General features: G+C 43.8%; 2 protein-coding genes across 2 annotated transcripts; both read left to right on the top strand.

Moving 5' to 3' along the window:
• On the top strand, positions 9,372–10,179 carry LOC109949688. Its single transcript, XM_020565781.1, has 2 exons — positions 9,372–9,404; positions 9,601–10,179. Exons 1-2 carry the CDS (start codon positions 9,372–9,374, stop codon positions 10,177–10,179), a joined length of 612 nt encoding a protein of 203 aa, XP_020421370.1.
• LOC109949687 lies at positions 10,455–11,366 on the top strand. The gene is made up of 2 exons (XM_020565780.1): positions 10,455–10,647; positions 10,735–11,366. Exons 1-2 carry the CDS (start codon positions 10,455–10,457, stop codon positions 11,364–11,366), a joined length of 825 nt encoding a protein of 274 aa, XP_020421369.1.

Below are 17,249 nucleotides of genomic sequence, written 5' to 3'. Positions count from 1 at the left end.
TTAGTACAACAGACAGGACGTGTTAAAGACATACAACGTTCGTTAGAGGTTAAAATTGGACATTGTATATCTAAACAACGTCATCGTCAACATAATAACCGACGATGTAAATTTTACCCACGTCGATTATTCAGAAAAAGAGGACGTTGTAACTTACTAATCACGGCGCTAAGTACGTTGCGACGTCTAATGTGTTCTAGGACGATGTGATGTGTTATTTAACGTCGTTGTAAATGGATGCAACGTCGGTTATGTACATTTGTCATTTAATTTTTATATGACTTTTATATTTTATTCCTAATTTTCATAATAATTTCAAAAAAAAATTCCATAAAATAAACTGACTGCCATACCCTCATTGAAAGATTTTATCTCCCCTAAATCTTTAAAAAATGTAATTTTAAAAATATTTTTAATTGTATTTAATTACTAATATTCATAATATATTTTTTAAAAATCTGAAAAATAAACCGACAAATTCTGTGCACTCATTGAGACAATATCTTCCCACTACATGCCTGAAAATTTTAATTTTAGATTTCAAAATTAGAAGCGATAACAAAAGTCAAAAAGATTTAGAGACAAAGCACAATAGTCATTATACTTTCCATAACATAACCCTAAGGTTTATGTGATCCATTGGTGGTCATAAAATTCAAAATTATTTAATATGGATTTTAGCCTACTAATATGAAGGCATTGTTGTAAGTAGTCCGTAGCAATTTTCGGTTCATTTTTCTCATACTTGTGTATTTTTTTAGAATTATTGTAAAATTTAGGATTTAAGTTTTATTGAAACGACGCCGGTTTTCTCTCGCTCACTTTGGTCAATTACACGTGATCGAATTACAGGAAACACACACAAAAATCTAATTATTTAATATTTCAGACATCGTTTTTTGTAGGGGCGACGTCAAAACGCTATACAACGGCGTCGGTGTACCATAACCGTCGTCATAAATCTGAAATTAAACGACGACTGGGTTGTATTTACCGTCATCTTTAATAAACGCGGTCCTTTGAAATTTTGACCGGGATCTAAAATTTTCAGAATTTCCTTTTAACCCTAAAGTATTTTCTTCTCTCTCTTCAACGTAAATTTCTCTTAAAGTTTTCGCTCTCTCTCAAAGCATTGGGTATATTCTCTGAGCTCTCTCAAGCATTTGTTATTTTCTCTCAGAGCTCTCTCAATATCCATGTAAGTATGTTCTCTCAGCTCTCTCTCAATATTCTCTTAGTTTGTATATTCTCTCAGCTTTGGTTTATTAATATATCTTTTGGGAGCTATGGGTTCTTGATTGGGAGCTATATATGGGTTCTTTTATGTTTTGGTGTTTGCATTCTGTTAAGGGTTCTTTGAAAAGGAATGGGGATGGAAGAATTAGGCTTCGATTTTTTGTAAACCATACGTCAGTTTGTTATTTACTACCGTCATCGTCATTAGGCAACCAGAACCCAGACCTGGTTCTTCAAAAAGAATACAAATATCTTGTTTAGGTTGCTTAAAGATGACGGTAAATAGACGTGCCGTTGTCTTACTCTGTGTTAAGCGACGATTATTTTGTAAAAACCGCCGTCTGATTCTTGTGGAATATATTTATTTATTTTTTTCCACTTTGTTCTCTTCTCTGTCAATATAGTAGTGTTTCATTGCTGGTCTTTTCACTTTATTATATGTATGATTTTCTATTGTGTGAGATGGATAAGTTATGGATGCATGCGGATAGAAGATCGAAGGCATATGAGTTAGGTGTGGAAGGATTTTTGAATTTTGGGATTTTTGAATGTTCTCTCAGTTAGGTGTGAAATACAACTCATATTCGTTGTCCATGTGTTAAATGTGGGAATATTCGATTGTTTGGAGTTGGAATTATAAGGGACCACTTATACTTTAATGGAATTGACCAAAGCTATAAGATTTGGACATGGCATGGAGAACCTTGGGAATGGACAACTAATACTAGTAGAAATCTGGAAGAAGATGAGCAAAGTAGGTTCAGTTTTGTTTCTGAAGAAGTAGGGAAGGATGATAATGATTTAGGCGATACTGGATTTGATCCTTATGAGTTTGCCAATGTGATTGGGGATGGAGATGAACCCTTGTACCCTGATAGCAGTAAGTACACGATGTTGTCGGCTTTGGTGAAGTTTAATAATTTAAAAGAAAAGCATGGGATGATTGATGTGCTTCCAGAAGGAAATACACTACCTTCCTCTATGTATGAGTCAAAAGAGACATTGTCTGCTTTAGGGATGAGTTATGAGAAAATCCACGCATGTCCCAATGACTGCATCTTGTATAGGCAGGATTATGAAGATTCAACTAATTGTCCTACTTGTGGTATCTGAAGATGGAAGGAAGGCAAAGATTCAATCTTGAAAGAGGGTGTGCCAGCGAAGGTGGTGTGGTATTTTTCTCCAATTCCAAGGTTTAAAAGGATGTTTCAATCACATAAGACAGCTAAGAGTTTGACTTGGCATGCTGCTAGAAAATCAATTGACGGTCATATGTCTCATCCAGCGGATTCCTTGTCTTGGAAACTGTTTGGGCCCAAATTCGGCACGCCCAAGACCAGAAGGCAGGCCCATTATAAAATTGCCTGCCCAGCCCAGAGATTTGAGAAAAAATAAAATCCAAAACAGTTTGGGCTTCACACCAAAAACGTTGGAAATAAAGCCTCAGCCCAAAGAAAGCCCAGATGTGGAAACTTTCGAAGACACACCCACGTGATTGCCTCAGCTTTGGAAAAGTCAGCAATATCAACTAAAATTTAAAAATGTGAGAGGGACGTCTCTGAAACACTGCCAATTGAAGATCAAAAACCCATCTGTGTTCAAGATTTTGCTACAAATCAATACACCATCTCCCAAGAAATTCACGGATCACGCTTTCTAAATTAGAACGGGAAACAGGGAACCACTCAGAAGATACAAAAGAAAAAGAGCCAAAACCGCCATAAAAAGCCCACACAGACGGTGGCGTTGGTTGAATTAGAAAGCTGCCACCCAGAAAACGAGGGAAGGGACTGTTTTTAGGAGGTGACTGCTCAGAACCTATCTAAAAAAAAACCTTCTTACTTTACATTATAAGAGATCTTTTTGCCGCCCATTATTTAAAAGATTAAAAATGACCTCCTTAGGAGGATCTCTTATAAAAGCGAAAGAAGGCAAAGAAACAGGGGACTCATATTTTCATCAATCAATCAGAAAAAAAACAAATAAGAAAAAGTTCACTTGGATCCCAAGAGAAAAAAACAGCTTTAGATCAGAATCCCAAAGTTCAGACTTAGAAAATAAGTCTTCTGAAAACGAGATCCTTCTCGTTACAAATTTGGTTCAGCAAAAGCCAAGACAAACATAGTTTGAGTTTTTACCAATATGAAAACCTCAACAAATTTTACAGCATAGTTCCAGCTTGCTAAATCCTCGAGAATAGCCACTTCTGTCCCTTCAAACTGAAGAATTCCTGCAGTTCTGCCCGCTCAAAAGTCTCCCAAGGCTTGAAGTAGATTGAAGCTCTGCCAAAATTGAACTTTGGTATCGATTTACAGCTGAAGCCAAGCAGCCAAAGTTGTTGACAGCACAGTCCAGCACAGACATACCCAATCCAGCCCGGATCAGAAGTTTCTACCTAGGCAGAAATGGGATTCCAGCCATCTTCTTGTCTTTCTAGGGTTGATTTCTCCCTTCTTAATTTTGTAAAAGGCAGTTCTGCCTGAAACAGTATTTTATTATTATCTATTCTGGCCAGAACAACCATTTGATACTGAGATAGATTATGAAAGTCCTCACCAGTCTGAGGCAAGAAAAGAACTTACTTGGGAGATATTCCTCACCCAAATTCACAATCCTTTGTTTTAGAAGTCAGTAACTTGAGGCGCAAGTTATCCAATCTAAAAATAAGTCTGCTAGAATTTACATTGCTAGCAGTGGCACGCTCACACACCAAAGAAAGCTGACTTGTCGACCAACAAGTGGTCTCCAAGCCAGTGGGGAACTTCGCCCTTCCACCTCAGGAGTAAAACACGAAAACGGGTGAACAATTTGGCACGCCCAGTGGGACTTCTCAGTATACATGCTCTGACAGAATCATTCACAGATTTACAAACACCGGAAGATCTGGTCAGAACCCACACCAGATATGGAGAAAAACAAGATGGTTCTCAGGGAAGGCCTCGTGTCAGAAGAAAGCGATGCTAGGCAATCTGCCCACGGCAGTACAGGAAGTAGACGTTCCAGGACTGGCTCCAAAAGGATGAATCAAATACAGGAGTCAGTACTCCGACAAGAAATCACAGTGCAAAGGAGCCAGGACACTCTCAATAACATGACAGCCATGATACAATGGCAGGTTAACAGACAGTTCCGGAAGGACCGAGAATTCGCCATGGCCAGAATTCCAAACCCGGATCCTATACTCCAGCAGTTAGATCTCCCGTATGGCCCTCCGCCGGGATTAACGTGGCCATACCAGGAAAATCCCCTAGTTGCACAGATGGCTGGAGTGCCAGACCACAGAGAAATCCAGGCTGGCCCGAGGGAAGGAGCCCTTCCTAATCAAGGACATGAAGCCCCAGCTCAACCAGATAACCTGGCACTGGCTCAGAACCAGCCAGAACCTCAGCCCGTTCCACCTCATGTGGCCCCACATGATCAACCTTTGGCGCTTCTGCCTGAACCACCGGCAGTATTGCCATATAGACCCAGAAGGATGGACCCTAATCCATTCCCTCCATTTGCAAGAGGGAGGAGAGGCCGAGGAGGGAACAACCTTTTGGCTAATCATGACAAAAATAGACTAGGGGCAAACTGGAGGAATCATCCAGAAGTCGAAGAGCAGGAAGAACACAGGGAGGGAGTTCCACCCAGACCACACAGAGCAGAACCCAGGTTTGATTACGTTCAGCCAGAGCAGGGACAAAATCTTCCCCCCGTCAATGCTCTGAATGACATAGGAGCATTGCAAAGAATGATCAGAGAAATCATGGAGCCCGAGGCTAGAAGGGGGGAAAGGCCTACTTACAGAAAGCCATACCCAGCTTATATCGATCAAATACCGTTGTCTCCAGGTTTCAAAGTACCAAACTTCACTCTGTTCAATGGGGAGGACCCCCATGCCTCTTAAGTTGAACATATAGGCAGGTTCTCCGTCCAATGCATAGCTATCGAGAACAACCCTCTGCTGAAACTAAGGCTTTTCGGCAACTCTCTCTCTGGACAAGCTTTTACCTGGTACACCAGCCTGCCAGCTAACTCTGTTCAAACCTTGGAACAGATGGAAAATGTCTTCCATGACTACTATTACAGGATTCAGCCAGAAGTCACCATCAGTGATCTAGCTGCCCTCAAGCAAAGTGAAGATGAACCGGCCCAAGATTTCATAACCAGGTTCAGAAAGCTCAAAATGAAGTGCCGAATCCCCATGGAAGAAAGACACTTCATCCAGATGGCCCAAGCCGCCCTTAAAATCTCTCTCAGGAAGAGGTTCGACGGGATATTATTCGGAGATCTGGCAGAACTGGCTGATAGGGCATCCAAATATGAGGAGTTACTCAGGGAAGAACAGCAAAGGAGGAACTCCTCCAAAGGTACATACTATAAAACCCCTTCTTCTTCAATCCACCTGATCGAGGTGGAATCACAAGAAGATGCGGAAGAATCAGAAGAGAAAGAGGTTTCAGTGGCGGAAATGGCAAAACTAAAACATCCCATTAGTTGCAAAGCCCTCACAAAGCCACCTAAAGACCAAAAGCCACCACCATTCACAGGAGGATTCGTTCTAAACAAGCCAACACAAAACAAGGTTTACTCTTTTGACTTAACCAAGGTTGATGCCTTGTTCGACGAAATGCTACTGCAGAAGGCAATAGAAACGCCTCACAGAATACCGAAGCCGGAAGAACTCAAGGGCAGACAGTGCTGCAGGTGGCACAACTCTTGGAACCATCCTACCAATAGTTGTGTGGTTTTCAGGGACGTGATACAAGAAGGGATAGCGGCAGGAAGGTTGAAACTGGCAGAAAAACCACCATCGGTCACAACGGATCCTTTTCCTCAACCTCAAGTCAATATGGTCAACTTAAATTGGCCAGAACAAAGGAAAACCGAGCCAATCACAGATGCTGGTTGCAGCAGAGGCAGAAGAGTCATAAGGGAGACCAGTCAAATACCAAGAGCGACCATCTCGGCTGGGGTAGTGCTCTGCAGTAGGTGCAAATGTGAAACAGAGCTAGAGGTGGTTCTAGACAGACAAAATCAGCCCACACCTAGTGTCTTTGACAGGATTGGAACCTCATCCCTAGACAAAACAAGGCAGAAGAGCTGTCTTAGGCCTACACAATACAGCGAGAAGAGGACGGAGCAACCCAGAAAGGAAATACCAGTCAAGACACCCGAAAACGAAAAACCCTTGGCAACGATCATAGAAGGGAGATGGTATTCCGTAGGAAGAAGCGGTAGACCGACTCTGGAGCTGACCAGAACTCAGAAAAGGAGAATCCAGAGGCAATACTGCACATATCTTAGGAGCCAAGATAATACGCAGGTACGTTCACAACCCAGTTCTGCCAGGAAAGGAAAGAATCCTGAAACACTTCCTCAGACAGAACATAAAGCCTGCCAATCAAGGGAATTGCTGAAAACAGAACCACCAGCCAGGTCTCCTATCCATGTAGCCTCGTCGTCCAGCAGTCGTCCTGACACCACGCAGACACCAGAGAAATTCGGGTCTACCCCATTACAAGGAGAAGACGACTACACTGAGGAATATGAAGAAGAGCAATTGGACTATGAACCTTCTGCAGATGATCAGAAAGAACCCCTCGAAGTAGTAGAACAGGATGACTGGGCGGAAGAATACGGGGAAGAATTAATGGAATTTGGTGAAGAATTGGATCCAGAAACAGAAGCTTTTGGGGCAGAATTAGAAGACCTCCTACAGGGTGATCTGGGAATTAACATGGTATTCATCCTACCAGGGAAATTCAGGGCTGCCGAAGGACAAGAAAGCACTCTGGAAGGAGATGTTTTCTCTCAGGAAAGCTTTGAATGTAGATTGGCAGAAGCAGAGGAGCCACCAGAACCACAACCAGAAAACCCCAAGACAAGCAGAACAGCCAATAAACCAGCTACAGAGCAACCTTGTTTCGCCAAGCCAACCAGAGAAATGGCAAATCACCTCAGACCTTTGTTTATAATGGCAAATCTTGGGGGTATTCCTATTTCCAAGATCATGGTAGATGGAGGTGCAGCCATTAATCTATTACCCCACAGAATGCTGACCAAGTTGGGCAGGACGGAGAAAGATCTGATTCCAAGACGATTGACCGTCACCAACTTCGCTGGGGGCATCACCAAAATACATGGCATCTTAGATGTGGATGTCATAGTCGGAAGCAAAGAGTTGAAAATAGCATTCTTTGTTATAGACACTACTTCCACCACCTACAATGCACTACTTGGCAGGGATTGGATTCACCAGAGCCTTTGTATTCCTTCCACCCTCCACCAGCAGTTAGCACTATGGAATGAAGAAGGCTGCATGGAGATTATAGAGGCCAATCCACGGCCATTCCTGCCCTCTGCCATGTGCTTTGAAGCAAGGTATTATCATGATGACCTCGGTCCCTTCACTTTCCTCGAAGTCAATCAGAACGGCCGCCCACATGGTGTCACGGCCCAAAGACTCATTGAAGAAGGTTTAGCCAGTTCTCTAGAGGACTGGAATAGACCTTTTTATGCTGAACTTCCAGAACTCTGATGTTTAGTCCCAATCAACTGGACAAGGATCGAGCTGCAACAATCCGATCCATCACAAAAAGATTGTTGATATACTGGGGAGAAAGGAGGCTTTTCATACAGAATCCAGCCATCAATATGGCAGAATTCACCCATGAAAGCACAAAAGAACAAGAGGAGGAAATTTTACAGGAGGAAGTATTAGATTTTGCACCAGCAGCACTGGATGACTCCCTGCCAGAAGTAGAGGATCCTCTACAGGAGATAAACTTAGGGACAGAAGAGGATCCAAGGCCTACTTTCATCAGCACACTTTTGAAGGAGCCACTCAAGACTGAACTCATGGCACTTTTGCAGGAATTCAGAGATTGTTTTGCCTGACATTACCACGAAATGCCAGGGTTGGACAGGCAGTTAGTAGAGCACAAGCTGCCAATTAAAGATGGCTACCTTCCAGTCAAACAGGCCAGAAGAAGAATGTCTATGGACACAGAATTAAAGGTCAAAGAAGAGATAGAAAGGCTGCTCAAGGCAGGATTCATCAGGCCAGCCGTCTATGCCGATTGGTTAGCAAATATTGTACCTGTTCTCAAAAGAAAAACAGGGGCAGTTAGAATATGCGTGGATTACAGAAATCTGAATGAGGCATCTCCTAAAGACGAATATCCTATGCCAATGGCAGACATGCTAGTAGATGGAGCTGCTCATAACCAGATGCTATCCTTCATGGACGGCAATGCAAGTTATAACCAGATTATGATGGCAGAACAGGACATCCACAAGACAGCCTTTATGTGTCCAGGACATATAGGTGCTTTCGAATATACTGTAATGCCCTTCGGTTTGAGGAATGCAGGGGCCACCTACCAAAGGGCAATGAATTCTATTTTTCATGATATGATAGGACATTCCTTGGAAGTATACATAGATGACGTGGTGATTAAATCCCCTGAGGAAGGAAACCACGTAGCAAGCCTAAAAAAGGCATTCCTGAGAATGAGGCAACACAAACTAAAAATGAACCCCAAAAAATGTGTTTTTGGAGTCCAAGCAGGAAATTTCTTAGGATTCTTGGTCCACCAGAGAGGTATAGAGGTTGACAGAAATAAAGCAAAATCCATCATAGAAGCTCTACTACCTCGGAACAAGAAGGAACTTCAAAGTCTCTTAGGGAAAATCAATTTTCTAAGGAGATTCATATCCAATTCTGCAGGAAAAATCCAACCTTTTTCTCCCCTGTTAAGGCTGAAGCAGGAACAGACATTCAAGTGGGAAGAATAGCACCAACAGGCTTTCCAGGAAATAAAGCATTACCTCTCAAACCCACCAGTTCTGTCCCGGCCAAAAAGAGGCAGACCACTCAAGCTTTATGTATCTGCATCAGAAGTATCCATTGGAAGTCTTTTAGTTCAAGACAACAAAGAGGGAAAGGAACAAACAGTCTATTATCTAAGCAGAACATTAACAGAAGTAGAGAGAAGGTATTCCGCAATAGAAAGGCTCTGCCTGGCCTTGTATTTTACTGCTGTAAAGCTCAGGCACTACATGCTGCCACATACTATCTACATCATTGCCAAAACAGACTTAATGAAATACATGCTAACGAGACCAATGCTGAGGGGCAGAATTGGGAAATGGACTTTGGCTTTGACAGAATTCACCTTCAGGTATGTCCCCCAGAAAGCTGTCAAAGGACAAGCTGTGGCAGACTTCTTGGCAGATCACCCGGGAGAGGAAATTGAAAACATGGATTCCTTGGACATAGCAAATGCAGATCTACTAACTAGAGCTCATGTTTGCCTTAACAATCCAATCTACTCGATTCATCTCACACCGTGGAAATTATATTTTGATGGATCAAAGACAGATAAGGCTTCAGGAGCAGGGATTGTTCTGGAGGAACCATTAGGGGTCAGACATTGCTACTCCTTCCAGCTAGATTTCCAATGCACCAACAACAGGGCCGAGTATGAGGCTTTGATTATAGGGCTCGAGATGTTGGTAGAATTAGGAGTCCAGTCCGTGGAGATCTTGGGAGATTCCATGCTTGTCCAAAAACAGATTGCTGGAGAATATAAGTGTCTGAATCCTTCTCTGGCTGTATATCTAGTAGCAGCTAGAAATCTGCTAACAGAATTTAGAGAAGCTACTTGGGAGCACATCCCAAGGGAGGAAAACTTTGCAGCCAATGAACTGGCTCAGGTGGCATCAGGCATACAAATGCCCAAAGACTGCGTCCAAAGGATCATCAAGATAGGAAGGAAAAGTCTACCATCTGTTTTGACTAGAGGAATGGAGATAGAAGTCAACTCTGCCTTGATCCCTGAAGATGATTGGAGGGAGCCTATCATGACTTACTTACGATATCCCACTCTGCCCTCTAAGAAAAGAGTCAGAATCATGGCTACAAACTACCTCATATGGAATGAAGATTTGGTCTGAAAAAGTAAGGATGAGGTACTATTAAGGTGCCTCGGGAAGACAGAATACATGAAAGTCATGGGAGAAACCCATGAGGGGATCTGTGGAGCTCACCAAGGGGGAAGGAAGATGTGCTGGTTAATCAGAAGGTATGGCTACTTCTGGCCAACCATGATGAAGGATTGCATCAACTATTCCAAAGGATGTGAGGCTTGTCAAAGGCAGGCCCAATCCAGCAGGCCCCTTCGGTTCCCAAGAACCCAGTAGTAAAACCATGGCCTTTCAGGGGATGGGCAATGGATCTCATTGGCAAGATCTATCCAGCCAGCAACCAGCAGCATTGTTTCATTATTGTTGCTACAGACTACTTCACCAAATGGGTGGAGGCCAAGCCAGTGAAAACCACAACATCTCAAGACATCATCACCTTCATAGAAGAACAGATCATACAAAGGTTTGGCATTCCAGAATCAATCACAACTGATAGGGGTTCTTCTTTCATATCTAGGGACATGCTAGATATGGCAGAAACACTCAAGTTCAAACTGCTTCAATCTACTCCTTACTATGCTCAAGCTAATGGACAGGCAGAGTCAAGTAATAAGGTGATTATCAATATCATCAGAAAAATGCTAGAGAAGAATCCAAAGCAGTGGCATGAGAAGTTGTCAGAAACTTTGTGGGCATACAGAACTTCCAAAAGAGAGGCAACTGGGATGACCCCCTATGCTCTAACCTACGGCCATGATGCAATTCTTCCCATGGAGATAGCAGTCCAGTCTCTTAGAATTGCTCACCAGCACGGTCTCATTGGGGAGGATTACTCTCAAGCCATGTTGCTGGAATTGGAAGAATTGGATGCAAGCAGAATTGACACCCTCAACAAACTCTTAGCAGGAAAACAGGCTGTATCAAGGGCCTACAACAGAAGAGTCAGAAACAAAAGTTTTGAAGAGGGGGAGATAGTCTGGAAGGCAATTCTGCCCCTTGGAGCACACATAGCTGGATATGGAAAATGGTCACCTACGTGGGAAGGCCCTTTTATAATTAACCAAATCCTCGGAATGGGGGCATACAGGTTGCAGGACCGAGATGGAGTTGTTCATTTTGCCCCAATCAATGGTAAATGGTTAAAGAAGTTCTATCCAACCATGTGGGATTCACAGGCTGTACAAACAGATCCCGGGATAGAAGAGGAACAAGCTTGACTTTTCTTGAAAAGAATCTTGCTTAGATCTGTTTTTGCTTTAAAGTTGTTTTTGATTTTACTTTCAAAGCTGTGTCCAGTTATTGCATCAAGAATAAATAAAAAGCAGTAAAATGCTTTGAAAGCTTATATAAAAATAGCCACCTTTGCGGCAAATTATTCGAACAATAAAAGGAAAAAAGAAGCTAAAATCCTAGTTTTCTAAGAGTCTCCTGCAGGTTCGCTTTCTTGACAGAAAGCTCTTTCTGGAGCAGCACCCCCTGGTGAATTGAAGCCTCTGCAATCTCCAAGGCTGGCCTGGAAGCTGCAACCATACTTTGCACAAGGAAAGTGGCCTTAGTTTTAGAACTCAGTCCAGCCCCAAGCCTGCTCTGCACCTCCTTGCATTCTGCCAGTTGTTTTTGGAGCTCTTCAATCTACTTCTCCAGCTTGTCCGCAGTGGCCCTGGCTTCCTTGTATCCGGCCACCATCTGATCCAGTTCTGCTTTTTGCTTTGCAAAATCAGCCAGGTTGGCTTCATGAGTGGCCTTGCAGAATTCAGAAGTCTTGAAAGTAGGTCTGAGATCCTCATAGCGATCATGCAGATTGAGCACATCTCTGGCCAAGCTTAGGCCCATCTCAAGGATAGGTTTTGGAGCCATGTTCTGTCTGTGAAGCAGGTCCAGGTCCTTCATCAGCTGATTTAAGGCTTCATTGTCTTGATCAAACTCCAGCTCATTAGACTGCCAGATTTTCAACCTCTCCATGGCCTCCTCCACTGCCCTAGATTTTGCCTTGCCTGGAGGAGAGCTGAGTTTCTCCAGTCTGTCCAATTGGGCATCCAGATCCATGGCTTCAAACTCTTCGAGTTCTGGATCAGCAAAAGAGGCCGTGTCAGATGATCCTGGAAGGGAATGAATGGGCATCTGCAAGAAGAAAGCATAAGGTAAGACCAGGCAGAAAGTGGAAAATAAAGGCCCAAACGTTATGAAAACTTACAGCAACAATAGGAGGCTTCTGGGGACTGGTAACCGCTGCCAGGACGCCAACAGCTTTAGGCACTTCTACCTGAAAAGGCTACAACAGTTAAAAATAAAGAACAAAGCAGAAATGCAGAAGAGTGTGGACAGATAAGAAAGAAAGTTACCACAACCACAGGGGCAGCGGCGGTTGTTTCCACTTCAGCCTCCAGAACCACAACAGACAGTTCTGCCTGATCCACAGGCTCTGATGCAGACCGTTCCGCCTGATCCTCAGCCACTGGAGCGGCAGTAGAATGCTCTGCCTCGGCATCCTCAAATAGGGCTAGTTCTGAGCTAGTCAGCTCAGCCCTTGGACCCCCTTGTTGCTTCTGTGCCAAGGCAATGCTCTCTGCAATCACCTCAGCAGGGATCTCCTCCTACAAAACAGGGGTCAGAACGGAAGAAACAGGGCAAGAAGGGAACTGATGCGAATCACAGAAATAAAACTTACCTCTCCTTCCACCACTGCCGTTTTTTCCTGAGGCGTTTCTTCCAGCTCTTCCAATCCTTTTTCTTGCTCCACCTCCTCAAAAGCCTCTCGCAGCTCTTCATCCGTCCAGGAGGTAGTGGTGGGAACTGCTGCCGTTTCTTCCACGACGACATACTCCTCCTCACTCATCTTTTTAAGTTTTTTCAACTTGGTAGGAGGAGGGGAAGGACTTCCAGCTACGCAGAACGAAAAGCAGTATTAGAGAAAAGGAGGCAAGACAGAATAAATTTAAAGGGAACGGTTGGAACATCACGAGCCTACCTGAAATGCCGGGCCGCGTGGTATTATCCAAAGGAGGGACAGTTCCTTTCCTTTTTCTCCTGCCAGAAAGAGCGGCCTCGGTAGGTGCTTGTTCTGTCTGGACCTCATCACCTTCATCTGTAGAGGGGAGCTCCAAGTCCCCGGCAGCAATAGCAGAAGAGACTGCACCAAGGCATTAGACGTTAGAAACCAATCCAGCAGGAAAAGACAGAATAGAGTTAAAAGAAAAGACTTACCAATCACTTCTCCAGCATGAACAGACTGCCCACCTACGCTAGTCAAAGAAGGATCTGATACAGGCAGAATAGACATTAGAAATCAATCATCAGGACAGAACGAATCCCAGACAGAATCAGAAATCTACCTTCTATAATTTGCGCGTTGATATCCTTGATAGTCTGGATCATATGCGTCTTGGCATCCCCATCCGCAAAAACGACCCAGTTTTCCCAACCATCGAACAACACCTTGAGGGCAGTGACAGAAGCAGGCAGACTTTGGAATCTGGCTTTCCACCATGCGTCAAAATCGGCAGAACTGCAGGAATTCAGCTCCCACGAGGGATAGAGGGCATCCGTGCTGTTGTTGATTTTGTTCACTGCACACCGGGCATCCTTGTGCACCTCCAGATCATCTGCATCCCTCCAAGAAGAGGCCCGGTTACAACTCCGATATGATTTCAGCGGAATGAGTTGGGGACAACCAAGCTGCCTTGCGCAGAAGTTGGGATGGTAGACTTCTGCCCCCAGATGATAGTTTGGAGGTTTGCCCCCACCATGGGGTAGATCTCTGGGCAGAGTAATGCTCAGAAATTTCCTCCTGAAATCTGTTCTGGCAGCTTCATCTTCTGGCTCCTTCTCAAACAACCGGAATCCGGTCTGGAACCAAGGATAGGTCCTCCTGATCACCACTTGCCACTGAGCTGCCGACCTCTTTGTACAATGCTTGAAGAGCATCAAATACTCCTCAATAGAACGCTTGGGCACTTCTGCCGATATCAGAGGAAGAGCCAGGACTTGATCTTCAGGCAGAACTATGTCTGGGAACCTTATTTCTGGAAAATAAACCGGCAGCCAGATCTGGATCATCCAGAATGCGCCCGGGGCTGACAGGTTCAATGGGTTCTCCAGGGTGGCAGTGTGCAGATTCCTGAAAAGGTGAGCCAAAACTGTAGGCCCGAGCCCCACATCAGTGTGATTGTGGAGTGCTTCTGCCAAGTGTCTGTACTCTAGCAGAACTGCAGAAGACCGATTGGGGAGAACGAACCGATTCAGCCAATACAGAAGGAACAACATATGTTGCTGGTCCTTGTCCTTCTCAGCACTGAATTTCTTCAGATAGTTGGAGAAAGAGCAGTTCTGGTTGATCACGGCTGGAGGGATAATAAAAGGGGTGGCCACTTTCTCTTGATTCCTCCGCCTGTGATAATCTCCAACGGCATCAACAGGCCTACCATGGGGCCTGAACCCTAAAATCTGAGCCATGTCCAGCATGGTTGGCGCCATGGGACCCACGCGGAAGTCAAATGTATTGCTGGCAGAATTCCAGAAGCATAGGGCAGCAGCAAGCAGATTCTCATCTCTGTTAATCAATTGTTTGGACAGAAGAATGGCGTCATAAATCCCAGCTCTCCTCCAGTGACCCCCATATCTCGGGAGAAGTCTATCAATCTAGTCTGCCCATTTGACCGGACTGTTCCTCACCTCACTGGACGAGAAGGACCGGCTCAAATTCTTGCTAACCCAAGAATAATAAGACAGGGCAGAAGAACTCTCAAAACACAAAGGAGCCTCGGCATCCTTTTTTAGCAATTCTGCCATCTCAGCTGGAACAGGACCAAACCAGTGAGGCCCTAACACCAGGGTATTCTCAAACAAATGGAGGACATTCTCGTCCAGATTCTTCTGGGCAAAGGGATGAAGCTTGCTCCTGATTTCTATCGCGTGAGCATCAATCCCGCTCCCAGTGATATAATCGGGAGGAACTGGAGCGGAAGAAGACTGAGCGCGGGACTTTGGGGAAGACATTTCTGGTTTGAGGGAAGAAGCAGAGGAAGGGGAGGTCTGAAGAAAGCTATGGAGATCTCGAAGAAAAAGCTCGCAGGAACAAGAGTTGGAAGGTTTAGGGTTTTTCTTTTTTAGAAGCTATGAGTTTGAATTTCTTTTAAAAAGAGGGGCTCGGAAACGTGGGAAGAAGAAGATGGGACGACACCTGATGATTATTAGCTAGTAACTAGCTAATAACTAGCCGTTTTCCCACGAACTCTAGTTCGTAGCAGGCAAACGTGGCAGACGTGGGCGAAAACACGGAAGAAACTGGCGCGCGAATTAAATGGCAAAACATTAAGTCTGAAACCGTTCCAAAACGATTCAGACTTAGGGGGCATTGTTTGGGCCCAAATTCGGCACGCCCAAGACCAGAAGGCAGGCCCATTATAAAATTGCCTGCCCAGCCCAGAGATTTGAGAAAAAATAAAATCCAAAACAGTTTGGGCTTCACACCAAAAATGTTGGAAATAAAGCCTCAGCCCAAAGAAAGCCCAGATGTGGAAACTTTCGAAGACACACCCACGTGATTGCCTCAGCTTTGGAAAAGTCAGCAATATTAACTAAAATTTAAAAATGTGAGAGGGACGTCTCTGAAACACTGCCAATTGAAGATCAAAAACCCATCTGTGTTCAAGATTTTGCTCCAAATCAATACACCATCTCCTAAGAAATTCACGGATCACGCTTTCTAAATTAGAACGGGAAACAGGGAACCACTCAGAAGATACAAAAGAAAAAGAGCCAAAACCGCCATAAAAAGCCCACACAGACGGTGGCGTTGGTTGAATTAGAAAGCTGCCACCCTGAAAACGAGGGAAGGGACTGTTTTTAGGAGGTGACTGCTCAGAACCTATCTAAAAAAAAACCTTCTTACTTTACATTATAAGAGATCTTTTTGCCGCCCATTATTTAAAAGATTAAAAATGACCTCCTTAGGAGGATCTCTTATAAAAGCGAAAGAAGGCAAAGAAACAGGGGACTCATATTTTCATCAATCAATCAAAAAAAAAAAACAAATAAGAAAAAGTTCACTTGGATCCCAAGAGAAAAAAACAGCTTTAGATCAGAATCCCAAAGTTCAGACTTAGAAAATAAGTCTTCTGAAAACGAGATCCTTCTCGTTACAAATTTGGTTCAGCAAAAGCCAAGACAAACATAGTTTGAGTTTTTACCAATATGAAAACCTCAACAAATTTTACAGCATAGTTCCAGCTTGCTAAATCCTCGAGAATAGCCACTTCTGTCCCTTCAAACTGAAGAATTCCTGCAGTTCTGCCCGCTCAAAAGTCTCCCAAGGCTTGAAGTAGATTGAAGCTCTGCCAAAATTGAACTTTGGTATCGATTTACAGCTGAAGCCAAGCAGCCAAAGTTGTTGACAGCACAGTCCAGCACAGACATACCCAATCCAGCCCGGATCAGAAGTTTCTACCTAGGCAGAAATGGGATTCCAGCCATCTTCTTGTCTCTCTAGGGTTGATTTCTCCCTTCTTAATTTTGTAAAAGGAAGTTCTGCCTGAAACAGTATTTTATTATTATCTATTCTGGCCAGAACAATCATTTGATACTGAGATAGATTATGAAAGTCCTCACCAGTCTGAGGCAAGAAAAGAACTTACTTGGGAGATATTCCTCACCCAAATTCACAATCCTTTGTTTTAGAAGTCAGTAACTTGAGGCGCAAGTTATCCAATCTAAAAATAAGTCTGCTAGAATTTACATTGCTAGCAGTGGCACGCTCACACACCAAAGAAAGCTGACTTGTCGACCAACAAGTGGTCTCCAAGCCAGTGGGGAACTTCGCCCTTCCACCTCAGGAGTAAAACACGAAAACGGGTGAACAGAAACTTGTTGGTGATAAATGACCCGAGTTTGGTAAAGAGCCGAGAAACTTGAGATTGGCTCTCTCATCTGATGGATTCAATCCCCACAGTTCTTTAAGTAGCAGATACAGTTGTTGGCCAGTTAACTTAGTTACATATAATCTCCCACCATGGCTATGCATGAAACGGAAGTTCATGATGTTGACCTTACTGATTTCTGATCCTAAACAGCCCGAAAATGATATAGATGTCTGCTTAGAGACG

The sequence above is a fragment of the Prunus persica genome, chromosome G6, assembly GCF_000346465.2.
Source record: "Prunus persica cultivar Lovell chromosome G6, Prunus_persica_NCBIv2, whole genome shotgun sequence".
Lineage (NCBI taxonomy): Eukaryota > Viridiplantae > Streptophyta > Magnoliopsida > Rosales > Rosaceae > Prunus > Prunus persica.
This window is presented reverse-complemented; position numbering and strand designations above follow the sequence as displayed.